The sequence below is a fragment of the Cygnus atratus genome, chromosome 24, assembly GCF_013377495.2.
Source record: "Cygnus atratus isolate AKBS03 ecotype Queensland, Australia chromosome 24, CAtr_DNAZoo_HiC_assembly, whole genome shotgun sequence".
NCBI classification, from domain to species: Eukaryota; Metazoa; Chordata; class Aves; order Anseriformes; family Anatidae; genus Cygnus; species Cygnus atratus.
The window spans coordinates 3,229,328-3,255,236 of record NC_066385.1 but is presented as its reverse complement, the minus strand read 5'-3'; the positions used below and the strand labels follow the sequence as shown (position 1 = coordinate 3,255,236).

At 46.8% G+C, this 25,909-nt stretch overlaps 2 protein-coding genes across 2 annotated transcripts; both read left to right on the top strand.

Annotated features, from left to right (window-relative positions):
- The first annotated feature begins 3,496 nt into the window (after positions 1 to 3,496).
- On the top strand, positions 3,497 to 22,112 carry ZC3H11A (zinc finger CCCH-type containing 11A). Its single transcript, XM_050715401.1, has 16 exons — positions 3,497 to 10,410; positions 10,782 to 10,975; positions 11,181 to 11,300; positions 12,084 to 12,207; positions 12,654 to 12,857; positions 13,373 to 13,492; positions 14,003 to 14,083; positions 14,481 to 14,591; positions 15,327 to 15,389; positions 15,649 to 15,744; positions 16,529 to 17,026; positions 17,652 to 17,728; positions 18,425 to 18,620; positions 19,292 to 19,461; positions 19,879 to 19,940; positions 20,716 to 22,112. The coding sequence occupies exons 2-16, from the start codon at positions 10,922 to 10,924 to the stop codon at positions 20,975 to 20,977; spliced, it is 2,238 nt and encodes a 745-aa protein (XP_050571358.1). The 5' UTR covers positions 3,497 to 10,410; positions 10,782 to 10,921; the 3' UTR covers positions 20,978 to 22,112.
- A 510-nt stretch (positions 22,113 to 22,622) lies between these two features.
- On the top strand, positions 22,623 to 24,729 carry SNRPE (small nuclear ribonucleoprotein polypeptide E). Its single transcript, XM_050715400.1, has 5 exons — positions 22,623 to 22,780; positions 22,997 to 23,023; positions 23,486 to 23,548; positions 23,757 to 23,835; positions 24,457 to 24,729. The coding sequence occupies exons 1-5, from the start codon at positions 22,727 to 22,729 to the stop codon at positions 24,510 to 24,512; spliced, it is 279 nt and encodes a 92-aa protein (XP_050571357.1). The 5' UTR covers positions 22,623 to 22,726; the 3' UTR covers positions 24,513 to 24,729.
- Positions 24,730 to 25,909: the final 1,180 nt, after the last annotated feature.

Below are 25,909 nucleotides of genomic sequence, written 5' to 3'. Positions count from 1 at the left end.
TTTTGCATCCAGTTCTTAATAACAGTAGGGTCTCTGGTGGTGGTGGTTTTCTGTGAAATAAATTGGCAGGTTGGTACCAAAGACATTACATCATGTCCTGTGTGCATTGCTGAACAGGCATTTTTAGGCATTTGCATTCTGTGATTAGGTTTTCTTTGATTTGCACAGGGATTATACTTAATTTTCAAAGGTTTTGTGCAATAAGCTTAAAATAAAAAAAAAAATAAAACAATCTCAAGAAGGAAAAAAACTAAACCACATTTTAGCATGGGCAGCCTTTGGCTTTCCCCAGCCAAGGAGTTAGACGTCCTGTAGTGCTGAGCCCCTGTAGAAATGCTTCTTGTGGTGACAAGATGTTGGGGTTAATGGGAAATCCCCATCCCAAATCCAAGAAGCACACCTCCACAATGCTTTTGCCAGCTCCTGTTGCCCTCCGTGGCCCTTGCATAACTGCAGGGACCTCAAAGAATAATCCCTGCAGGCTTCTGTACCTCTCAGGGGGAAGGATGCTTGTACCCACCAGTAGTTGTTCCCCACCACTGTGTCCAGCTCCTACAAGTTCATCAGCCCCCGGAGCATGCAACCTGTAAACTGCACTCCTGCAGCCCCAAATCTCCCAAGCAGCGGTGCACGGTGATGAGGGGTGATGCTCCTCTGTTCCTGCCCCAGCCAGGGAGGTTGGGGGGCAGTGCCAGCAGGGTTCTTGGCACGTAGCTATTCCTCTCCAGCATCTCTTTGCCAAGGCTGTCCCCTGCTGAGGCTGGCTGGTCTCTCTGGCCTGTCTCTGATATCCTCCTGCTCAACAGAAAAAAAAAAAAAAAAAAATCAATTTTCCTTCAAAGAAGCCCATGGCTAAAACTGCCTTTAGTTTATTTCCTCCCCTTAAAATAAATAAATAAATATATATATATATATACAGTATTAAACCAACATTTGTGTGTGTATATATATTTATCCAGTGCTCTCACAAAAAAATTTTGATTTGAAGAGGGCACGCAGATCTGATTCTTTTTTTTTTTTCTTTTCCAGTAACTAGTATAATAAGCACTGGTATTTTTGTATAAAAACAGAAAAATACAAAACAAAGGCTGAATATTATGTGGTATGCATGACATTAAAAAAATGGTGGTTTCAAAGCAATATGTACCCTGGTGTGTTTGCCATATCCTAGAGTCCAGCTTAAAGTGCACCTGATCTGTATTGCATTTTGATATTATTCTCTATGTACAATGTTTTGCATGTAATTTATATGGTTCTTGGGAGAAAAAAAAATTTTGAATGAATTATCAGTTAGCTTCTTCTGAGAAAACAGACTCCAAGCAGAGATAATACTCAAATCAGAAGTGGACGAGCAGTTGAGGGGTGGGAAAGGGGGTACATATACAAAAATAAAAATAAATAAATAAATAAAACATGCTGGGGGTGGGGGAGACGGGAAATGGTTTTGAATCAATAAAGCTTTGGCTGTTGAGCAGAAACAATGCGCAAGTGCATCCAGAGAATAAAATGTGCCCACATGTAACTGTGACGTCCTCAGTGTGTCTACCAGCTTGTGAAATCAATCCCACATCTTCTCCTGGTTCTGGATGGATGGCTGAGCTTCTCATCTGAGTAAGGCAGAGCGTGCAAGTAGGGCCTGCAGGGTGGAAAGAGGGATGGGGATCAAGAAGCAACCCCACTGCTATGAGTGTCCCTATAGTTAGCGTGGGTTTCTTCTCTATGTAAGCCTCATTATTCAGAGGCAGGGAATGGCTTCTTCCATCTCCAAGCAAGGTCCAGAATCAGTTGTCAAATGTGAGCCAAAGCCAGTGGCTCTTTTGGCTATGTGACAAACTAACCCTAGAGCAAAAATCCTCCTTGTCCTCTTACCTGGTGCCCTTTCTGCGATGCCTTTAGGGTGAGTCAAGGCTATGATCTCTACCTTCTGGGGATGGTGTTTGAGCTATGTCCTGCCTCAGTGCTGAGACTCTTTTGCCTCTGTAGAGGCCCTTTGCCAAGACAAGAGTGACAATGAGAAATAAAAGCAACTAGCCTCTGAAATATCCTTGTTCCCAAGCACAGTTTTTTCACTGGATTGCTTAAACTCCTAGTTTTTGGTTGAGAAGCTGTTGCTCCTCTGTGCCTTTAATAAGACGCTTTCTCTGGAGCCAAGTCAGGATGACTGGGCAAGGCTATCAACGAGGAAATTCAATCTACAGCTTCCCAGCTGGGTGTCTGACCCTTGGAGCCCAGGCCAACTGATATGAAGAGGTTGTAAAAGCTTTATTTTGCAGCATCGCTGTCTTCCCTGCTCACATTCCAGGCACGGTGTTTCTGCTGACAGCATCTTCCACCTCCTCAACAGAAGCTGCTTTTTTCTTTAAACTTAGTACAGGCTAGACGCAAAGAAATAAACTGTTAGCGGTGCTTTTAGCTATTTAAATGGGAAAAAAACAGCCAATGTTTATTTCTTTGTCCAGGGCAGACGTGAATACTTGTGTGCCGTGGACTCCTCTCCCGCGTACTTAATTGCCAAGCTGATAGCAGCTCTGGTGGCATGTCCTGTGGGTGTTTGTGCAGTGGCGGGGCTGCCTCACCCATCTGTACCCTAGGACAGACACTTTGGAGGCTCTTTCCTCTTACCACAGGGCCTAACCTGTGGGTCCTAGGGCTGGCAGGATGCGTGCTGCTGGGCCCAGAGGGTAGGCCTGGCCTGAGAGGAGACAAGTAAAGGAGGCAGGTTTGGGGCTTAAAGCAGGCTTGTCCTGCCCCAGCATTATCCAGAACCTGTGTGCCTGCCCCCTGGAAAGCCGCGACAAGAACACAAAATAACTCGCAGCTTGCAAAGAGCGCTGCAGTGGTGGCGGAATGGCCGCCTCAGGGGGCTGAGGCCTGGCACTATCGTGGGCAGGGCGCTCCTCCTGGCAAGAGGCGAGGCACGACCTTGGCACAGGCAGAGAAGGGAAGGGGAAGCACTGCTCTGCTGGCCCTGCCGTGAGCGGCTTTGTCTGGGGCTGGCGGTGCAGCCCCAGGAGGAGGACAAAAAAAAAAAAAAAAAAAAAAAACGCCGCCCGCCCGCCCGCCGATTTCTTTGCAGGGCCCACCCGCGCCGCTTTTCTCCCCGCTGGGGGTGGTGCTACCCGCTCGCTAGGCCGGGCGGAAGTGGGGGGGTGAAGCCGTGCCGGCCGCCATCTTGGCCGCGGGAGCTCGGCGGTGCCCGTATGTTGGGCGCCATCTTTGAGGCTGGCAGTAAGGAAAGCGACGGCCCGAGCCGCGGCCCCGGCGGGACGAGGAGGGACGGCGGCGGCGGCCCTGGTCCCCTGGGGTTCGGTAAAATCCCTGCTCGCCGGTAACTAGAGCCGTTCATAGACCACCGGGGGGCGGGGGAAAGGCCTCCTGCCCGGCCCGGCTCCCCTCCGCTGCCCTGAGGGGGAGCAGGCCGCGTCCCGAGCCCTGCGGGTCGGGGTGCCCTGAGGGGGGGGCAGGCCGCGGGGCCTTGAGGCAGGGCGGGCTGGGGGCTGGGGGCTGGGGGGAGGGCTGAGGTGTTCCTCCCCCTGTTTCAGCCCCCCCGGGCCCTGTGAGACGGGGAGCTGCTGCCCGGGGTTAGGCCCAAGGTCCCCTGTCAGGCCCAGGACCGCCCTTCCCCTCGCCCTGCCCTTCCCTCCCGCTCCTCAGCCCTTGCTCAGGCCTTTTGGGCCGTCTGGCCGTCCGTCTGTCCATCCATCCGGCCGTCTGGCCGTCCGTCTGGCCCTCTGCCCCTCCGTCCCACTGCCCTGCCCTGTCCCTGCCGTCTCCCTAGGGAAGCAAAGAGTCCCTGGGCTGCCTTCAGGGGGGAGGTTCTGCTGAGGAAATTAAAGCTTCCCCCTTAACGGGCGCCTTGCGAGTTCTTTTGAGTTCCAACCTTCTGCCTTCCTTTTGTAGCAGTGCCTCTAAGGGGTGCGCTGTAAGGTAGCCGTCATCTGGCGCGCTGCTCCTCCGTTTCCCAAAGGAACTGCCTTCAGGATCTGACTAACTCTGGATGCACCCGGTTGTCACCTTAATTTCTCCTTTAGTTTGCTGAAAACAACCCGCTTGGGTGACCTTGGTGTTTGTTTCTTAAAACTTGGCTCGAGGTGATGCTGATGTTCACGATGAAAGTGCAGAAGGGATGCTTACTGTTGCCCGGGTCAGTACTGTTGCCAGGATGGGAATGTTTAGCCTACCGGCCCTCTGGTGCTGTTAGGCTGCACTCGGAGTGTGAGCTCTGGGCCTTATTTCGAAACTACGGCGTTACTTGAGTGTACAAAGCCGAGATATTCTGCGGATAGGTGATTCTCAAACCACGTCAGGACCACCGCTGTGGCGTGTGCTGGAGTCGGACGCGCGTTTGACTGATCAGGCGGAGCAGGCGAATTGAATTTGTTGCTGGATGGCGAGGTCTTCTGGGGGAAGAGCTAGTCTAAGGAAAACTTCCTCTTACTGCCCCTTCCCATCTCCAATGGCCACTGCCTGAGGAAATTGGTTCTTTATGAGATTAACTACAACGTTACAGTGAGGACGAGGAATCATCATTTCTCCCATAGTTATTTGCTGCCAGGCCGCAGCGTTGATTTCAGAGATTTTTTTTTTTTAAAAAAAAAAAAAAAGGAAAAAGAAAGGAAGTATGTATTCTTTCACATACTCTCTTTTCCCTGAGAGTAAATGTTGTAGCTTCAGCAGAACCCTTCTTCTGGAAACAATTCCCAGTGCCTGCTCAGACACTGGGGAGGAAAATGACAGAGAGAACAGTGGAGGAGAGCCACCCGACATAAATAAAGGAAAAAAGGGGTTATGGATTAAGGGAAAGCCACTACATAAAAAAAATTGGTGCTCTCTAAAAATCGGTTAAGGGTTTGGGACCTGCAGGTGCTGCCTACATGTGCGTGTGTTGCAGTCGTGCCTGTTGCCACTGCGCAAAGTGGAGGGAGCTTCTTTGTCGAATGCAGCATGTTAAAGCATGCGCCATTGATGGAAGAAAAGCACGGCCTTCCCTCGTGTGGGACTTCTTCCCTATTGATCTGTGGTTTACCTGAAGGGTTACCAGAACCTGCATATGTTTCAAAAAAAAACAAAAGAAACAGAAAACAAAAAGCAACACCAACACTAAAGAGTGGCAAGGCAGATGCTCATGTGGGGACTCTGACTCATGGGTGACATCACCAAGCAAAGCACTGGGAGCGCTTCGGGCCGGGGCTGCTGCGGCGAGCCTCGCAGGCGGGAGGGAGAGCGGGTACGGTTCGCCTCTGGCGGGTCCGTGTCAGCCCTCTGCCCTGGTGGCTTCGTTAGCAGTGAGAGTTTGACTGCTGTGTTCCCAGCTTTGGCTTCTGCACCGAGCGTGTGGCAGAGCCCGCAAGCTGCTTGCTCAGCTGGAAGAGGAAGAGGAGTGACCTCAACTGTGCCGAGGTAAAGCAGAACTGTTGAAAAGATTTGTCAAAGCTGCGGGTTGTGCCAGCGCAGCCGCTGCAGCTGCAGCAGGTCCTGGAGCATTGGAGAAGACAGAGAGGGCTTTCTTCGTGAAAAGAATGCTGTAAAAGTGTTTTCATGCCAGAAATTAGGACGAACGCCTCTGTTGTTTGGACATCCTCTGTTGACCTGGCACACTGGCATTACAGCACACCTGGCACACTCTTTGTATTGTTTGTAGAAAAAAAAGAAGTGTTTTAGTGAGGGCAGGCCAAAAACCTGCCTTGGCACTTCCACATCGCAGCAGTGCTTGCAGAGCGTGCATCCTGGATGCCAGGCCAGGATCTAAATGCGATGGTGCTGTTGGGAACGTGAAGTTCAGGAAGCACTTCTGGGTTTTTCTGCTCTTCCGTGTGACTTTTTGCCCTGTGAAGGTGGTGTACTGAGCTCTTTCCTTCCCAACAAACAGGTTTCAAAGCAGTTACAGTTTAACATCTACATGCTTGGGTGTTATTAACACAGCATTGCATCCTGAGCTGGGGCTTGGTAGGAGAAAACAGAAATCTTACCTGGGAAACTGGGACACTCTCAACTACGTACTGCTACGAAGAAACTCAGCTGTACGAGTGCACTTAAATAACACATCACCAGAGCTACTGTGACCATTGAAGGCACCTTCTCCCAACACTGTCTTATTGGAAGTTGATACGGACTGGCAGCATGCAGTTGGTTCCCATCCATAACGTGTGACTGTACAGTGCTGTATAAGAAGTTTTTTTCACCGCTTTGGAGAAGGTGAAGAAAAACACACGCACCCATTGATACGTGGACCCTGAACCTGCCCCAGGCTAATTAACAGGGATGCCCATTGGATATCTGCTGGTACGCTGCTGCCCTCTGACTGCTCCAGCAGAAGTCCAATTTTAAGTAACCAGCAGGTCCCTCTGAGTGGCTTTGCTAAAACTCCTGCAGTAGGAAGTATCCTACGAGAGCCAAGTCACTAAACTGATGTGTGGTTTTCCCTTAATCCCCTCACCCCTGACTTTCTAGCTCCTGACGACACTGCCAACGTGTGCAGTGCTAGGTGCCAGCTGCCATGGCTTATATATATTGTAAAATTAGGGATCTGGGACTTGTTCTCAGTGCTCACAGGTTAGCAGTTGCTTAAGAGCTTTACTTTCTCGTTCTGCTAATGCACATTAAATTCTTCAGGAACTGCAGCACAAGAACCGTCTTGCACAGGATCTCTGGAAGCAGGAAATAGCCGCTCTGTGGAGCTCTCTCTTCCTTTTATATGTTAAGGGCTCTTTAGAACAGCAGCAGATGGAGCAGCTCTTCCTGGGAGGGAGAACGGGGCTATCGGCAGCTCGTTCCAGTGGTCCCAGATGTCTCGTGGTTGTGACATTCGTGGCTGGGGGAGGCTGCTCAGTCGAGGCATTGGTCACCTCCCGGCTTTGCAGAACACAGACTTTCAGGGTAAAGGTGTCGCTGTCGCTCTGGGACTGGGAGATGGGCGAAACATCTTAGGCTTGGAAGTGATTCTCTGCAGAGCGGCGTGCTCAGATGTGAGCACATCGTCTTGGCCGCCTTATTAGATCCCTGCTTGAGAGGTTGCTTTGAAGAATTGCTTCCTCTTCATATCGCTGTGTCAAGCTAAAGACAAATCTGTGCTGAAGCACTGTCTGACCAGAGGAGTGCCTCAGTTCAGGATTGTTCTTTGACAGCTACAGAAACACCAGGACAACCTGCGCTTTCAGGAGCAGATTGATTTGATCTTGAGATTGTCACAGTCCAGGTCCCTGAAGTGGCACGTCTTCCAATAGAGTCGCTTGGGCCAGCAAGGAGCAGCTGTACCTCGCGGCTGTGGTAACTCGTGGCTCTGAGTCTCAGAGATCACGGTGAAAGGTGACCCCCAGCTCGCTGGTGGAGGAGGCTGAGGCAGCGTTCAGCTTTAACCTTTGCCTTCTTGGCTGGCATCTTTGCTGTCTTGCTGTCAGTGGGTATCGAGTGTCCTTCCGTCCAGCCTCAGAATGCGCTCTCAGGGCAGATGGAGGCAGCATTTAACAGCTAGAATTCACTCCTATATAAAGAGCACAAACCGTGTATTTTCTGCTTTTGCTTTGGAATTCTTAGCTTTAGGTTTTCCTGCAGGTGCTGAGGTTTCTCACGGCAGCAAGGATGAGCTGTGTTAGCAGGAGGCTGTTCTGTGCTTCGACCATGGGAGGATGAATGGTTTACCTGTGCACCGTTCAAGTGTGATTTGACACCTAGCACACAACACTTTCAGCCTGCGGGGTGCTTTAACAAGCAGGGAAATCAGCGGAGACTGTTTTGCAGCCAGGGTGATGCTGGGTGATTAAAAAGCAGGGTCAGAACAAGGAGTTTATGGTGTTCTTTCTTGCTTGTCATCAGACTGTCCGCTTACTGCTGTTCTTAAAAAAAAAAAAAAAAAAAAAAAAAAACGGGGTAAGCATCTTTAATATCTTTATTATAAACGGAAGGCACAAAACAGGCCAGCAACAGAGACTTTCTCTTGAAAAATACTTTGTGCCTTATAAACAAACAAGAAAGTACCCTTAGGTAGGTGTGATAATCCTTCTCTAATGCATTTTTTGGAGTGCAAAAATGTTTTGTTCCCTTCTTGCTCTTCTCTCCAGGACAAAGGCAGAATAGCCAACTGGAAAGTTAGAGCAGGGAGGTCAGTTTGTTCCATACTGAGGAAGACAAGCCTGTAAAACAAACTAGACAGATTTTCTTGGTACTAGTTATCTTCCTTCAGCAAAGGCAAAATTTATGACACTTGTTGGCGTGTACTTCCAGACCCCCAGCTACCGTGACTGTAGTGCATCTGTAATTCTTTTGTACAAAAAGAGTTCAAAATCTCGTAATGCAGAAACTTTCCTAGCACCCTGGAGAAAAAAGAAATCTAAAAATCTTACCAACTTCTATTACAGACCTGCTGAGTGCACCAGAGTTACTCATTTTTATTCAGGCTTTCAGGGGCTAGTTCAGTTGGTTTCTGTTCAGCACTTGGATTGCCGTGTTAGCAGATGTCAGTTTAAAAAAAAAAAAAAAGGCTTTTGAGATCTTTTTTCAAATGAGACTGCTTTTTATGGCATTTAGGGCTGAGAGGTATCCTTGGTTCTTGCTTTCTTCCCATTCCTTAGACCAGATCCATTCATATCCTGAACAGCGTTCTGGGTCTGTTCAGGAAAGTGGAAGGCAACAAGCAGGATGGTGAGCTCCGTGGGCATTTGAAAGAGCTAAATCTGGAAAATGTTTCGGGTCAGGCTTCCATGCTCAGGAGCACCAGTAATTTTTAGAAGTAGATGCAGAGGAACGTGCATGGCACTGAGTGTGTTTCTGAAGGTGCTGAAGGTCAGAAGTGACGATTCCTATCAATACTAAAGAAGAGAAGGAAACCTTGCACTTAACTACTGTTTTTATTCCCTTTGTCAAGCAGTCAAAACCAATAACTAATATGAGAACCCAACTTTTCCTCTCTTTATTTTAGATTTGGGAAAATTCCCTGCCAAAAAAATATTTCCTGGACAATTCACTAGTGTTTGTGTGAGTAAAAGGTTCCAACCTTTTATTATTAATTTGTAAGAACTATTTCATCCACTTTTGTCCAGAAGAGTCCGAAATAATTTGCACAGAAATGTGCAGCATTTTAATGAAAGGATTCAGAATCACTCTAATTTGAACTTTATCTGGTCTGGTTGCAGGTTTTATGACATCTAGTGTCTTAAAAAAAATAATCAAAATATCTGACTTCACATCAGGAAAAAAAAAACTGCTTGTGGCTAAATAAAATCTGTTGCAGCTCTGGTCATTGAAAAATCATTGGCTGTTAAATTGGACCTAAGTCATCGTTTCTAACCTTTCATGATCCTGCAGCAATGGATGATGATGGATATATGGATTAGGGAACAGCACGTGATGGCAAACCTGTGGTATTTGCTACAGCGCAGAAAGAAAACAAATTGCTTCCAAAACATCAAACTAATTCAAAGTTCTTGGTATCATGCAGCCATGCCACTGGCAAAGTGAGCATTCCCCTGCCTCTCCAAGCTTGCTGTCTCCTTGATCTGCTGTCTTCCTGCTGTTAATTGATTGCAACTCTACGTGTCTGATCAGGGCTACGAGTCGTTCTCGATACGGATATCATACAACATATCCTGTGCACGCTTGTGTGTATAGATATGTTTATCCTGTATGCATGTACATATGTATGCATATTTGTGTGCTGGCCCCCAGATCACTCATGTTATAAAGCATTGGCCTCGAAGGCATACTCATCAAAATATTTTGTAGAGCCTCCATTTTTTTCTAGTTCCCTCCAAATGAGAGAGTTTTTACGCGCTCTCTGTGTCCAAAAGGCAAAACTTCTGATTTCCACTGTCGCTCTCGCTAACTTTCTATCACTCGCTCCTCGTGTGTGTATAAACACATATGTGTGTATGCCTATGCACATTTGTGTATTTATATGCACTGGTGTGTTTTTTGCTGTACAGGTAATAAAGACGGGGAAAGGTTTTTGTGTTTTCTTAATAGGTGAAGAAATCTTGAAGACCAGAGATTGGAACATACTGAATTTTAAATTAAAAAAAAAAAAAAAAAAGTTAAATTGTCCGGCTGTGGAAGATGGATCCTCATTTTTGCAGCCACTTTGAATCACGAGTTCATCTCTAAATGCACTGGGTTTTTTTGTTTTTGTTTTGTTTTGTGGTTTTTTTTTTTTGGTTTTTATTTTTTGAAGAGCTAACTAACCCTGGCTGTCTCCAGTCTGAGAGAGTATTCAAATGGACTTGCTTCCTCCATTAGTTATAAGCTGTTTAAAAGCACATCCTATGTTTGAATTGTGGATGAGAGGTTCCCTTGGCAAAGTGAGGAGGAAAATTCTTCCTACCCCTTTATTATTAATTCACGGATTCAGTGTTGGTTCGGCCTACAGGAGAAGTTAACTGGAAGTCTTTGAAGATCGATAACTTTGCTGAGGTTGTCCAGGTAGGTGAACTCGAAGACCCACAGTGACTGGAACATGCTGTTTAACGCGTCATACTGCGTTCTGTAGAAGTTATTCGTAGCCATAGTTGATCATTGCCTTGCATGTATGATCAGGTGGGTTTTTAAGAAGTGACTCCATTTTCAGGCTTCCAGGGTGTGCTCCAAGTCGTATTATTGAGGACATGGAAGAGAACACCTACTGACAAAGCTCCTGGCAGCTTTACAGAACTTTGAATTTAATATTGCGTTAGTTCATGTAACAGGCTGATTTCAAGGCATTGCTTTCCTCAAGAGACTAATTTGGTTAACAGAAGAAAGCTGGAAAAATGCTTGTTACTGATTATCTTTTCACTTGTTGGTACTTTCTTTAGGGTTACTTTTAAAAAGAAGATTTCACTGATCACAAGCCAGTAGAAGACTTTCAGCCCAAGCAAGGGTGAAGACAGCTCTCTCCAAGAGCAGAGGAAGTCCCTGTGGAGAGAACCCGAGCTTGTTTTCAGAACTTGTCGGCATGTCTAAGCAAGGAGACGATTGCTACTTCTATTTCTATTCTACCTGTACCAAGGTATGGCTGGGTTTCTTTTGCTTTGCTTTTCTTTTTTTTTCCATTTTTTTCAGGAAGGGGTAGAGTAGGAGGAGGAGGCCCACTGGTCTTTGGTTAACTTGATAACCAGCTAGATTCTGAATTCAGTGGTAGCAACCTGAGGCAGTAGCATGGAGGTTTTTGACGCTGTACGATATTTTCCTTGTTGGTTTCCTTTTGGTTACAGGGAGACAACTGTTCCTTCCGCCACTGCGAAGCTGCTCTGGGGAACGAGACGGTCTGCAAGCTGTGGCAGGAGGGTCGTTGTTTCAGGAATGTCTGCCGATTCAGACACATGGAAATTGATGTGAGTGCCTAAAGATGTGTTCTCAAAATAAATCAACAAAAGCATTTTTCAGTGCCGTAGGTGTGCTGATTGTGCTTTTGCAGGATAGATTCATTTGCTTTGAAATTACACTGGTTTCTGTTACCAGGAGAGGGGGTGGGAGGAAGGAGAGGGGAATAAAATCAATGCCTTGGGTATGTCTTAGCAAGATTTTCTTTCATTAGATGCCGACAGTATTATCTCAACAGATGCAGAATAACTGCTAAATAGCCTGCTAAAACCTGCTGGAGCAGGGAGGTAGTAAGCAGGCTGTACTAGCCTCCTGAGAGCAGGCTTGAGAATGATCTGTCAGGTCTCTTCTGTCCCGGAGTCCTTCAGATAATGCTGTTGTAGCTGCCTGGGGTAGGAAGCAGTGGGGCAAGTTAAAGGTGCAGAAGAACGAAGTCTCCAAGAAGTAGTTCTAGATAGAGTTAACCTAGGCAATTTAAGATGTTCTTTCTCCCTCTGAATAATCCTAGTATAAGCCTAGGTGTATTAGTTTAACCCACCCTAAACTGCTGTCTGAGAGTGCCTGTCTTCTCAAACTGAATGATGACAAAGCTAAACGTGCTTAGTGGTTACAGCTTATGGCAAACTTTGTGAATATGCCCGGAAATACTCTACTTAAGTGACAAACTGACCTTTGGAATGATGTTTCAGCACTGTATTGTGACAGCCCTATCGCCGTCGTGATCTGGAACTGTGCATCTCTTTGCAACCCTTAGGTGCATGTTATCACGAGCTTGTCTTTCTTTCTGTCTTCAGAAAAAGCGCAGTGAGATTCCCTGCTACTGGGAGAACCAGCCAGTAGGCTGTCAGAAAGCCAACTGTGCTTTTCATCACACCAAGGGACGTTACATCGATGGAGTCTTCTTACCGCCAAGCAAGAGTGAGTTTAGGTCCTTCTTCTTTAAGTATTGAAGAATTAATTTTGAATATTACTTGGTGGGTGCCAATACTGCAGGAGACATCAGGTAACCGTTCATCTGTGAGTGCAGGAAAAGGTGCTGCAGTCCTAGGTGGTCAGCTAAACCGAGTGTCCTGCTGGTGTCCTGCTGGTATTTGTTTTCTGCTTTCACGCTCAGCTTCTCTCTGCTTTGTGTGATATTTGCCTTGCAGTTTGCTTTCTGTTGTTTCATCTTCTGCTGGGTGGTAGGGAGATGTGTTGTTGTTTGAAGGGAAGTCATTGTTCACGGTGTAAACAGTGACGGGATGGGCAAAAGGAGATGCTGAATTCATTGTCTGTGCGGGTTATCTGCCGTACCTACCATCTTCGTGCATTGTGGTCAAAGTTTTAAACTGCCGTATTACTGATGCTCCTCCTCTTTCTCCTAGCTACGCTGCCGAGTCCGCCTGAGTCCGCGGACGATGATTTGAAAGTGGCTCAGATGTCACTGCAGCAAAACAAACTTTCTGTCCAGTCCAATCCCTCTCCACAGCTAAGGGGGGTGATGAAAGTGGAAAACTCTGAAAATGTCCCAAGCCCTACACACCCTCCAGTTGTAATCAATGCTGCAGATGATGATGAAGATGATGATGGTGAGCATGTTTTGGTTCTTGGAAGGAATTTGTGCTGTAAATGATTGTGTAAATCTTTGGTTCTTGGAAGGAATTTGTGCTGTAAATGAATGTATAAAGCACAGATGAGCTGAGGTCTGACTAGCGATAGGGCAGGCAGTCTGGTCAGGTCACTGGTGGCTTTTGTCTGGCAGTCAGTGGACAGAACCTGAAATGTTGGAGGAAAGCTTAGAACCACTCTTGGCTTTAGCTGGTCTGTTGTGTAAAGCTCTATGTGAAACTAGGAAGGAAATTCCTTCTTTTTTCTGTCTGAAGAGTAATATGTTGTGTAGTAGTTAAAGCTGCAGAGAGAATCTAGAGTCCTAGATGTTTTGTCCTAGGGTAGTCTACTTACGAGTTCATCAGGTCAGTGTAGCTGTATTAAAAAAAAAAAAAAAGCTTTTTTATATGAACCATGGACTGAAGTGTCATTGCATGAGCTACATAATCATGAACAATCTGGCCTATGCATAACTGAATAGATTTTTCCCCTTCAGACCAGCTTTCTGAGGAAGGAGAAGAAACTAAAACTCCCGTCCAGCAACCAGCTGAGGAAGGCCAAAATGGATTACGGATGATTTCCACTCGGAAAGCCGGTGCTACTACTGCTAAACAAGGTATTCCGGCGCCTGTAGTAGGATAAATCGGAAGGAGAACTTGACAATTAACTCGAAGGCAATGTGGCGTAAAAACACAACAGAATGTAGGGGTGCTGAATGGAGTCGGTTATTTCCCTGATCTCATTTCTACCTAACAGCATCATGTGCCCATTGGGTCAGAAAGGTGAACTCCTTTTCTTTACTTTTGGAGAACAAAACAGGGCCACAGCATGGAGTTGAAAGTGGCTGCACGTGCAGCCTTGCAACCACTGTTGAAAGCCATATCTAACTGCTAGAGGGATCTAATATCATGTAAATGGATTAAAATTAAAACTACAATTTTTACCCTGAAGGGTGAAAGGAGGGGCAAAATGCCATTGATTCTGTGGTTCTTTCACTTGTGAGGAGTGTTGACAGGGTTTGTTCTAAATGCTTCTGAAAGTTCCTGAGCGCTAAGAAGCCTGAGGATCTGTGGTCCTCAGTGAGTGCCTCTAAGCCTTAGTCTCATTAACTGTTTTCTGTTTTCAGAGGACGGTCTGAATTTTGGAATAAAAACACTTGAAGAAATCAAATCTCAGAAAATGAAGGAAAAAACTAAGAGACACGGTGGTGAGTTAATATTCCCTACTTTCTTATCCTGATTGATGTTCTTTTTTTAAAAAAATTCTTCCAGTAATACCGGGTAGCTGGCTATGCTTTGGTGAATACAACTATTTGCCAAAGCAGTGAAATTTTATTGGCTTCAGAATGGCAGGTGATGGTGGCTGGGAGCTGCTTGAGGGAGAGACTTCCATTTTTAGCTGGGGGCATCGAGCAACCTGATTCTCAGCCAGCTGGTATTCTAGATGGGAATTCCAAGGGCAACCAGAGGCAAATTAGTCACCTCTCTTATTTACATGCTCTGGTCACTGTATGTTTGACAGTAATGAATAATTAAAGTTTTTTGTTCTTTGTGATAGTTTTTTATGTTTGGTAAACTTCCTTCTGTTTTGCTTGCTCTGAACAGAAGGTCCTTCAAGATCTTCTCTTCCTCCCGTCGATTCTATGATTCTTCCTGCTCCGGAAAAGGAAAATGTCCGGACAGTGGTGAGAACTGTGACACTGTCTACAGAGGAAGGTAATAATTAATGCTTTTGTTTTGATTTCATTACTCCTAAACTGGAAGGTTAAGCAATAATTAAGACAATTCCCCCATGTTAGCCTGCTGGTGCTGCCGCCTTCTGTTCAAAACATGCTTTTATGCTGAAAGTCCCTGGTTGTGCTGGAAAGATTTGGTGCTGAGGTTAAGTGCAGTAGCAGGAGAAAGAAAAAAATGTCAGTATGCAAAGAGGGGGATAACTGAAAAACAGGAGAGTAACGAGAAGAAAGAGCTCTAGAAGACAGGGCTATGTAAGAAGCAGTTTCTGAAGCTTTAAAGAGGCTGACAGTGGCAGGTGTGGACAGGAGTGTGATAGGAGTCTGTGTAGAAATGATATGGTTTAGAGTTGTGCAAATTCCTTTTAAAGGGAAAGAAGTGAGGAAGTACTTTTACTCATAGACATTCACCTTAGAAAGGAATATTTCTCAGCATTTGTACCTAATAATATTCTGCTTGCTTATGCAGCTTTGTTCTGCACAAAGTGTAGCTGTCAAGCAGACTCAGATTCATTCTCTACTATCTCAGCTGGAATTTGAAGCAAACACTGAGACTATTAATACTTTTTCCTGAGTTAATTATATTTGAAATATGAGTTTGTGTGGTTTAGCTGTCAAAACAGTGTCTTACTGGGTTTTTTGGACATGGGCTAACAGTATAATATTTCTATTGGCTACTGGTTTCTATGAAACTAGAAAAATTTTACTTTTGTTTTAGGGGAGGAACCTGTGATTCGACTAGATCTTGCTGAGAAACAAGGAAAACGGAAAGCCTCCGTGGGTAAGAACTTTTTATGAGCTGTTATTTAGGTGCCGCCTTCTATATATGACTGCATTAAAGAGTATTTTTGACGTATGAAAGGAAAATGCATTGCAGTGGAGATCTGTGTTGACTGCAGAAATGGCAAAAAAAAGCGTTTAGCAGCTGAAAGGCAATTTTATGAAAATATGCTTGAAAAATAGAAGCTTGTGGTTGACTGTTCTCAAATCTTCCTGCAAAGAAATGTTCTTAAAATATTCCTTGTTTTCTCTGTCTGAAGCTGATGTAAGCGCCCTTCCAGTGAAGCGCAGCCTTGCTGAAAGGCTGGGGAAGAAGGTGGAGGTTCCGGGAAATGCTGACAAAGCACCGAAGAGAGGTACAGCTACTGAACAGGCATCTGGATTTGATTCCCGGGTTTTGTATTTAGGCTTTCTGTTTGTCCTTTTCGTGTGACGTTTCTTTTTGCATGTTGGCTGAGGTCTTAATCGCTGGGATTCAAAGTTACCTTTCCTGTCTTGTTTTCAAATGTGAACACAAAGTTGACGTTTATGCAGCCTCCCTAATTTGTTCTTTTCCTGTTTTGCAGTTCAAGTTCCCAAGTCTGTGAAAGGAGAGACTAGGATTACCTTTTCAACAGACTAGCACTGCGAAAGGTAACAACTAGATGTTAAATATACTTTCTCCTTCTTCCTTTCCGTGAACTTAGACAGTTTTCATACAGCCCTAAAAATTAATTTAAATGAAAACAAAGACCTGATTCCTCTTGCTTGAGTGCTGAAGCTCTTCTGACAGCCACTATCAGAAATCTGGCTCTGGGTGTGTGTTTATTTTCTACTTGTGCCTTGTCAAGGTTTTAAGCTGCTTCTGTGAACAATATACAATTAGAATAGAACCACTGCCAGGAGCAGGAATTTGAAATGCAGTCTGAAAAAGTAATAAAGTAAACTAGCATTTCTGTGTAGCAACTCTTTCTGGATAGGGCTGGTCTTCAAAATACAACAAGTGGCTCGGAGGAGGAGAATGTTAGGATGTTGTCCTAGGATGCGTTATTGGGAACGCTCAGGATTAGTTTTCCTTAGTACTGTGACAAATTCTGGAGACTTAAAATATTGTTGGACTCTCTTTAAATGTTGGTGCTTCTCATTTCTTGATGATGACAGGGAAGGCTGCTAAGCCAAAGGGAGAGATCCACGTGAAAACACTGGAGGAAATCCGTAGTGAGAGAGCTCTTCAGAGACGAGAAACTCAAGCCAAAGCCCAGGCTGAATGGCATGGTAAAACCGAAGATCCCAGTGCAGGGGCAAGACCCGCTCCTGCAGGTCGCATCAAAACTTTCTCTGAAGCCTTGGCTGAAAAAAAGAATAATCGCTTGGTAGAAGAGAAGAAAAAAGCAGGAGAATTCCATACCAAGATAAAAATTCAGGGTGAGCCCAAGAAGCAGTGTGTGCTCACTCTGTCCGGGCCCAGCAAAGTGCAGTCGAAGGAGCTGGCAGGTAAAGTCAAGGCAGAAGGAGAAGTGCGTGTTAAAACCTTGGAAGAAATAAAGCGCGAGAAAGCTCTGCGGATGCAGCAGAGTGGAGGAAATGTGCCAGCTCCCCCAGCACAACCTGGACCTGCCCCAGCAGGGCAGAAATCGTTACGGAACACAAAGCTAACAGGTAATGAGATACTTTAATACCTGCCCCGGTGAGGTGCTTCCCATATTGAGCAAGTTCCGTTTGCTCAGGATCTGCCTCGCTTTTTCCTTCAATGCAGAGGATAAAAGAGTTTAAGGCTACAAAGTTCAAAGGCAAGGAAGGGCCAGAATATGCAAGCCGTGTCTGTTTTCATTAGTTACGTGATGGTGTTCTGTATTTCCCACTAGAAAATTAACTCATCGAGGGGCTTTTTAGTCTAATTTTGGTATTCTGTTTTTTTCTGCCATCTGTTTATGGTATGGAGTCCTCCTTGTGTTGAGTTCAAGTTCACCTTCCTCTTTGGCACGTGTTGCTTAACTTGACGCGTGTATGTGTTTGTAAAGCATGCCTCAACGTCTTAATGTGGGGGGCCAGTTTCTGTCCAAAATGACAGAGGATCAAAGGCCTCGTTGTTAAGATTATATCAACTTTGTAAAATGAGATTGTGTGAGGGAGATAAGGAGGGCTTAAAGGCTGCACGGATTGCACATTGTAGCCTTTCTCTCTGTCTCATGAGTCATGAGGAAATAAACGCACAAAGAAAACAAGGACCCAGCTTTCTTTATTTCTGCTGTTGACAAAAATTTTTTTTTGGGTTGTTTTAAAGCACCTGAAAAAGAAGAAAGGAAGACAGTGGAATTGAACCGGCCTTTTCCTAAAATTTACTCTGTACCTGATGTACAGGTGAGTCCTTTGTGAAGACACGCATACATTCATATAATTTCTGATAAATTCTGACAAGTTGTGTTACTCACCGTGTGCCACCCTCTTGAGTGCGTTCTTACCTTTCAGCGTCTGGTAGGAGCTGCAGTGCAGTCTAAATCCTAACGCCAATAGCCTTGCCAGACAAGCGTCGTAATCCTCAAACTTTGAATCAGTCTGTTTATGCCACGACGAATAAGAAACCCCATTAGCACCAGTTGAAATCTACACAGTTAACGTGGAGGGAATTTTTTGTTGTTACCGACTTAATCTGTCAGACAGGAAGGATATTGTAAAAATCCTGAGGGAAGTGATGTAATAGAGAAGGCCAGAGTTTTGTGTTCAAGGAAATCAGTCTGTCAGTGGCTACTGTATGGGGGAACTTGTATGACTTTCTGCTGCTTAAAAGGCATGTAATAGATGTACAGCAAAACAGCCTAGCTGTTTAAAGCAGCTTGCCATATTGGAAATTGCAGATACGTGAAACTGTTTCCATAGTAAAGCATGGGTCTTGTCACAGGCAAAATTTTATGGAAAAAAATGACAGTAACCTGAACGATATTAATATGCTGTTCCACATCGAGACCGTTTTGGAGGGATTGCTGATCAGATTTTCTTAATGAAATCTCTACAGATTTTTTTTTGTCCTATTCATGCACTACTTTTCTTTCCTTCTAGCCCGCTCAGCAGAGTGCAACTCGTACTAAATTTCAAGTGAAGAGCATCGACGAGAGACTGTGGGAGAAGTGGCAACTGAGAGAACAACAAGAGAAGCTTCGGAAGGAGGCAGCTGCCGTCCCATCTACTGCTGGCTTCTTTGCTACTGTACCACTAGGGAAAGAGGCAGCTCAATTTCAGGAACAGGAAGCGAAAAGTAAGTGTTGAAGGTTAGAGTTACTTAGGTTGTCTTCTGAAATACAGGCAGAAGATGACAATTCTCCTGTTGTAACTCTGGCTGGGTGCCTTTCACCACTTAATGCTACAAAGCGAAGTGCGTATTTTCTTTTTCTTAGTTCATTTCTTCTCCTGCCAGCCAGATGTTAGGTCAGGAATGGGAGACTAGAATATGATACTACGAATTTGGACTTTGTAGAACAACTTAATAAATTTGGTGGGACATCACTGCAGGGGAGAGGAAGCCGGTACAACAATTGCATACACTCTCTTGTCTTACTATAATTGCTGCTTTTTCCTTTCCTAGAGGGAGCAAGACTTTAAATACAAAAGCTGTCAATATTTGTGAATCTTACTAGACTTCATACAATGCCTTAGAGTATTGCTTGCACTTAGGATCGCTCTGAGTTTCCCTCGGTCCTGGATTATTATTTACTGTAGCTATTCAGTTTCTTTGTTCCTTTGTATGGATTGTTGGTAGGCAGAGTTTACTGTGTGGAAAATATTGCTGAGAATCCAGGCAATGGCAGTGTAATTCTGCTGGCCAAGTACAGTTAGCTATGTAGAAGGGCTGTGGAAATGAGTAAGAGAAGGTGGATTTTTCATGAGGCAGAGCAAGACTGTATCAGTTCTCTCTTCCTTTTACTCTAGCCAACTTTAACATGTTTGCGAAGCCTTGGGATGGGAAAGTCGCTTCCCCCAAGAAGAAGGCACTGAAACGTAAGGCACCTGGGAGTTTTCCCTCTGCTGTAGCAGCCGTGAAACCCCGGACTGCCTTTGATGCTGACACAATGGGACCTCCAGCCAAAAAAGCAGCTATGGTAAGGACAGGGGCTAATGCAGAAAGTGGATCCCTTGTAAAATTTATACCCTCCTCTAGGAGAAAAGGTGGAAAACTCCAATGTTCTGCAGGCCTTCTGTTTCCTTTGAAATCCAGTAGCTGCCTACAGAATTCTTGTAGTACCCTTCCATATTTCTTAGATTAATGGCACTATTTACTTAGCACTCTGTGATTCTGTGATTTCTCTGGTGTGGAGGATTTTGTCCATTAATGCTGTGTTCTTAAAAGACACAAGATCGTTAGTAACCTCCAAGTGAATGTTAACTTTCTTCAGGAGCACCTTGGTTTTGTATTTTGGCTAAGGCTCCGCAATGCCAGAGGAGAAGCAGCGTGGAGGAAAAAGCTATTAAGGAATCTTTTACCCATGTGTCATAAATACTGTTTTGCTGCTTTCTAGGCTGTTCCAGCCATGCTGGAGCACGTCCCAGCCACCAGACTTGAAGAAAATCCCCGAAACAGGTGATGACCACAACTTGTTCTTTTTCTTAATCGCTGTATGTCCCCAGTGAAACCTAAGTTCTGTTACGTGAGGGGAAAAAATGAGGGTTCTGAGATAATTAAAGCCCAAATCCATCAGAGGAATAAGTCCCGTGAAATCACTTTCTAGCAGCTAGCAGGAATGCTTAATTCGACTGACTTTCTGTAAATGCTGCAAGTCGGTACAGCTTTCCAGTGACTTCTTGGTCTGTCTGAATACCTAAATGGGGATGAGGTGAAGTTCTTCTACTTCCTTGAGAGGTGATAAATGATGGGTAGTGTCCTGTGCCTTTTGGTCCTCAAGAATGCCACCTGAACAAACATACGAGGTGACCAGACTGCAGGGAGAGCAGAGGGAAGTGACGGATGCAGATCAGCTTCCTGTACTGGGGAGCAAGCTCTGAGTGTGCCATGGGAAAAATGACTAACTTAGTAAACAGATGTTCGCAGGTGGAGACTTCTTAACATTTTTACAGTAAAATTAATAAAGGTGGCAAAGCGCCTCTTGCTACAAACATTGAACCATCTTTGCTAGACTCCAGATGCTCTGGCTTCACAGATAAACCCCCAAACTGAGAAATGTACCTGCTAATATATTGGGCTCTACATGTAGCCCTGGGTTAATTGAAGAACAATCCCTGTGTGAGATTGAAGTGCAGGGGGGGTTGGCTACGGTTTTAAGAGCCGGCTTTGCAGAAAAGGGATTTCCCGTTAAGAAATGGCCTATACTGATTGTTCTCTTCCTTGCTCTCCCAAGACCTGAAGCACATCTTGGAAGCCAGGCAGAATCTGCGGAGCCGAGGGAGTTCTCAAGCTCGACTTCAGCTTCTTCCCAGCTAGAAGAAGCAAGGACACGCCGGCTGAGTTCCACAGGCAACGCGCCCTTATCTGTAGACGAGGATTTTGAGATGCTCCTTTGGGAAATCTCAGGCGGCAGACTGGAAGCCGAACTTGACTTGGACCCAGGGAAGGATGAGGATGACCTCCTCCTTGAACTTTCCAAGATGATTGACGATTGAACTGCAGAGTCCTAGGGTATATTTAAAAAAAAAAAAAAAATTAAAACTCTTCTTCTTGTTGGATACCCCGAGGTGATCCTTTTTCTAACTGAGGCTTTGCAATGAGACTTAAAGCACAGTTTGAACTGGTAGAAATTGGCAGGAGCTGCACTCAGTTGTCCTAAGTCTCCCTGCTGGTCAGAGTTAAGGTCTTGTGCATCCGTTCTGTAACTATAGGTGGCTACCTTGGATATCAAGAGGACAAAGCACTTGTTTCTTTTGGCACAGAAAGATGTGCATCGGCACGCTGTGGTGGCTGTGAATTGACGTACTGACGGAGCGATGCTCTGAAGGCTTAAACCTAAAGCTTCTTCCTTCCTCCCCCCTTGGCACAACTCGATGTTGGGCACATTGTGAAGCTTCGGCGTTCTGATTTCTCGGCCAGTTGATACCCAAATCCCGGAGTTACTGCGTCAACTCTTGGCTTTTATTTGTGTATGCCATTGTTTTGACTGTAATCTTTTCAGGTGATGAAGCTGTGGGGGCGGGAGGGAGCAGAATAATTATTCTAGCGTTGTGGACCAAACATGCTGCCAGGAGGGGGGGGGGGGGTGTCAGCCCACCCAGCCTTACTTTCAATGATCAGGGATGATAAAATGGTGTGAAAAGCAGCAGCTCTGCGATACGGCTACGCTACCCCCACTCCCTTCTCTTGTGCTGTACCAAAGTTCCCCCAAGCTTTGGTTGGTGCTTTTGGCTGGTGACAGTAGGACTCCGGGGCGAGTAGTCGGGACTCTTCTGCGGTAACTGGGTCAACTGAGGGTTGGTTTAAGTGCCTCGTGGTTTTTAAAATTGCTCCCCTGAGCTGCTGGCTCTGCTGCCTGCTCCAGCAAATGTTCGGGTGCCATCAGCGTCGCACTTGGGCGTGGGCACTGACCCTGCGGAGGAGAGCTGAGACTCGGGTGTATTGCGTACCCTGCCACCAGTGATCGTTTTCCCCTAGCAGATCTGTTTTGAATGATTTTCTGAAATTTTAGAGGAACTTTAGGCTCTTCGTGCTATGATTTGTGAAGCTGTAGGGGCCCTCAGGCATTTGCTGCTGGCAGAGGAAAACCGCTTGTCGAATTTGTTGTAAATACTTTTGTTTGGACAACAACGCCTGTGTGTGTGTGTGCTTTGACGCCCCCCTGCGATGCCCCAGCTCCGCGAGGGAAGCTTTGAAGCGGCTCTGGGAAAACCTCTGCGGAAGAAACTGCTGCTGGAGCCCACGCGGCCCTCCGTCCTGCCGAAGGACTTCACGGGGATTTCTGCCGGCTCCGGGTGCCCGCACGCAGACAGAAATGGCTTCGAGAGAAAACAATTCAGGAGGAGGAGAGCTCAGAGACTGCGGCCGGCTTCGGCCACCTTCCCCTCGCTTTCCCTCTCCGTGTTCAGACCGAGCACTGGTCTGCCGGCGACCTTCGCTGCCTCTGCCCGCGGCGCTGGGCTTTCGCGTGTGGCCCTTGCTCCTGTACATATTTTATCCTTCCTTTTTTATATTTGTATTTTATTTAAGGCTGCCCCCCCCCCCCCCCCAGCCTCGCTGCTCGCCAATAAAGCTGGCGCAGGGACACCTGCCTGCGACCATAGAGACGCGGTCCTCCCGGCCTGCTAGAGCGGCCTCCCGCGGTCCTCCAGCATCCCAGCGGCCCTTGCGCGCTCCCGCCCGGCCTCAGCGGCTTCCGGCGGCGGCAGAGCAGGGGCGGCGGGAGCGGCGAGGCGGCGGCAGCCATGGCGTACCGCGGGCAGGGCCAGAAGGTGCAGAAGGTGATGGTGCAGCCCATCGTATCCTTCCTGCGGCCGGGGGGCGACGGGGGAGCGGGTGGGGGGCGGCCCGCGCCTCAGGGGTCTCGGCCCGGGGCCATGCGGTCTCGGCCCGGGCCTTGAGGCCTTGTCCCGGGGCCCTGGGGCCTCGTTCCGGGGTTTGAGGCCTTGTCCTGAGGCCTTGTCCCGGGCCTGGAGCTCTTGTCCCCGTGCTGAGCCCTTAACGCAGCGCCCCAGAACCTCATCTTCCGCTACCTGCAGAACGTGAGTACCACGGGGAGGGGATGGGGATGGGGATTTGGGGGGGGGTGGGGGGGGCGGGGAGGGTCCAGGGATCCCCCTCTCTGAGTTTTCGGCTCCCTACCCGTTGCTCGGGGCAGGTTTGTGGGGAACGGAGAGCTGTGCGGCGTGCTGGTGGGTACAAGGAGCTGCTGCGCAGCCCGGCGTTTCCCCCTCGTGTTAAGGGGAGTGGGATCGTGCAGCCGGGCGTGCAGGGAGTGTTCCCTCGTGACTGGAAACGTGTTCTTCAGCAAACGTGTAGCATTCACCCAATCATATAACGCTCTAAAATGTCCGACTGTTAATTGAAACTGCCCCTGAGAGTTGCTCCTTGGAGTGTTTGGGAGCTCTAGCGGCTGTGGTTTCGGGTATTTCTGAACACATGAGAGAGAACAAAACTTCTCGCAGTGTTTGTGTTCCAATTTACTCTCCTCCTTCCTTCTGCAGAGGTCGAGGATCCAGGTGTGGCTTTACGAGCAAGTGAACATGCGGATAGAAGGCTGCATCATCGTGAGTATCAGCACGGCCCCGCGTTACATCGTTAGTTTGTTTTCCCTCCTTCACAATCCTATTTTTTCTTGTCAAGAAAAACTAGCACAAGGGAAAAAAAAAAATCGTACTTCTCCAACAATTAGTCTTCATTGTCCAGCCTGGGTCAGCAAAGCTGATGATGGTTTGTGTTGTTGCTGAGCTAACTGGCATCGTTGCTGATTTCTAGGGCTTTGACGAGTACATGAATTTGGTGCTGGACGACGCAGAGGAGATTCACTCCAAGACAAAATCAAGGAAGCAGCTGGGTATGTCGTGTGTCTGTGCAACCCGCGTGACGCGCGGTCTGAAACCTGCGCGGGTGAGCCTTCTAGGTAGCAGCACTGAGAGGTACCAAAGGTGTGACGAGCCTTGATGAAGTTCAGTGAGCAACTACTGGCTACATCTCTGTCCCTGATGATTTTTGAGCTGGTGATTTTGCTGAATGAAGAAGAATCTGTCCCTGCCTGAGACCAGTTCTGCTCTTTGAAACGCTGTAATACCAGGCGGCCTGCACTGGCTGGAGGAGTCTGGTCACAGCTCCTTTCAGCTGCATCTGAAGCCGGTGGCCCTGGGCGATTGTCACGCTTGCTGTGATCTCTGAGTCAAAGCAGGGAGCCGCGGTAGCGGCAGTGTTTCTTTCCCACCTGCTGGTGGACAGAAGCAACGATGTGTGCCCAGTGCTGGGGTTTTCAGCAGGGACAGCGTGCTGCTGGAACGGGGACGGTGGCTGCAGTGGCACCTGTGAGTGTGGGGCAGCTGGCAGGAGCAGGACTCTGCGTGACGGGCAAAACCCTGCTCAACCACACGAAATACCTTCTGAAAAGCACGAGATTATTCTCAGGTTCTGGGCTCTCTCTAATCCCCTCTTTCCCTTCTCTGTGCTGCAGGTCGGATCATGTTAAAAGGGGACAACATCACTCTTCTACAGAGCGTTTCTAACTAGAATTTGCCATCCTTAGCACAAAGGTGGCTGCCGTGCTGCGGAGTGACTGAGTGCCAGGGGAACGCGGCCCGCGGGTAGAAGTTATTTGTAACTGGGGTTGCATGCCGAGGTCAAAAGTCCTTCCTTTGTGGGAGCGAGTTTTTTGTAGCTTGAAACAATACGCGATGTATTTCACAAATAAACGTTTTTCACATTAACTGTAAATGGAAAAGACAAATCTGCTTGGTTTCAGTCTCTTCCTTCTGTGAATGGAGAAGGAGGAGAAATATAGAAACTTTTCTTTTTGGGGGCTTTTCTTTTTGCTGTGGGTCTGATAGGTTTCGATAACGATCTGTGCTTTCTCGAACATGACATCTGCATTATGTGGCCAGGGCGGACTCGTTCAGGGCACGGAAGCCCCGCGCAGTCCTTGAGCTAGCAGGGTGCTAAGGAGGCTGTTGGAGATCTTGCACACAATTGCAGCCCTTTGTTGCCGCAGTGACAGGTTCCTCAGATTCTTTCTAACCAGGGTTTAACTTGTTGAGAATCTTTTTGGGAGTGTTTATTGTGGATCAATCAGTAAAAAGTATCTTAGCGGGCCCGTGAGGGATTTGGGGCTGTGGCGCAGTAACGCAGCGTTTACGAGTGTTACTGATAGGCATGCTTGTCAAATAACACCTCCAGGTCAGAGAGTGACAGCGGGCAGCTGGTGTGGATTAAATCTTCACAAGTCACTTCTTGCTGCTTTGGACAGAGCCTGTAGATTAAACCCTCGTGCTGTTCAATAAGCTGGGGCATCGGATGTGTCGGTTGGGTTTTTATCATTTGATTTATTTTTTTTATCCGTTTGGAGATCTGTTCTATTTCAGTTTCCCCAAGAGAGCTGGGTTGCTTGGTGCGTCGACCAAAGATAAGTTCCCTGGCTGACTTGGGACAACCAGTCCCCTCGTTTTTCTGATCACAAAAAAAAAAAAAAAAAAAAAAGAAAAAAGAATTTGACTGTAACTGTAACTCAGAAACTAAGATTACCTGAATGGAGAGAAATGAATTTTGATGCGCAGGCTGCGCTAGAAATCTGTTAATCAGCATTCAGTTTTTCAAAACTTCAATTTGTGTCTCATCATCATGAAAAGTAATCAATTCAAGGTGGGAGATCCTTTCCTGAAAGGGAAGGACAGAACTACGAGTCCTTGCTGTGGGGCCTTCCCGGCGGAGTTCTGCCATTCCGAGAAGGAATACGTCAGCAGTGTCCCAGCAGCCGTTCCCAGGAAGAAAGCTTTGAGGGGCAGCATGACACACTTGATTGGCTAAAGCAGCTTCAGCCGTACAGCGTGCTGCCGGGATCGGTAATTCGAAGTTGTGTTCAAGTTGCTGAGTTCCTTTCAGCATGCAGTGAAGATGTAAGGTGCCGATGTCGT

What these genes read in the sequence shown, in the direction of transcription:
- ZC3H11A (XM_050715401.1), top strand. Translation starts at nt 10,922, where the DNA reads ATGTCTAAGCAAGGAGACGATTGCTACTTCTATTTCTATTCTACCTGT. An exon ending in ACTCTGTACCTGATGTACAG is followed by an intron (nt 17,729 to 18,424) that starts GTGAGTCCTTTG and finishes CTTTCCTTCTAG; the next exon opens with CCCGCTCAGCAGAGTGCAAC. An exon ending in GAAGAAAATCCCCGAAACAG is followed by an intron (nt 19,941 to 20,715) that starts GTGATGACCACA and finishes TGCTCTCCCAAG; the next exon opens with ACCTGAAGCACATCTTGGAA.
- SNRPE (XM_050715400.1), top strand. Translation starts at nt 22,727, where the DNA reads ATGGCGTACCGCGGGCAGGGCCAGAAGGTGCAGAAGGTGATGGTGCAG. An exon ending in AGGTGATGGTGCAGCCCATC is followed by an intron (nt 22,781 to 22,996) that starts GTATCCTTCCTG and finishes GCAGCGCCCCAG; the next exon opens with AACCTCATCTTCCGCTACCT. An exon ending in TCTTCCGCTACCTGCAGAAC is followed by an intron (nt 23,024 to 23,485) that starts GTGAGTACCACG and finishes TTCCTTCTGCAG; the next exon opens with AGGTCGAGGATCCAGGTGTG.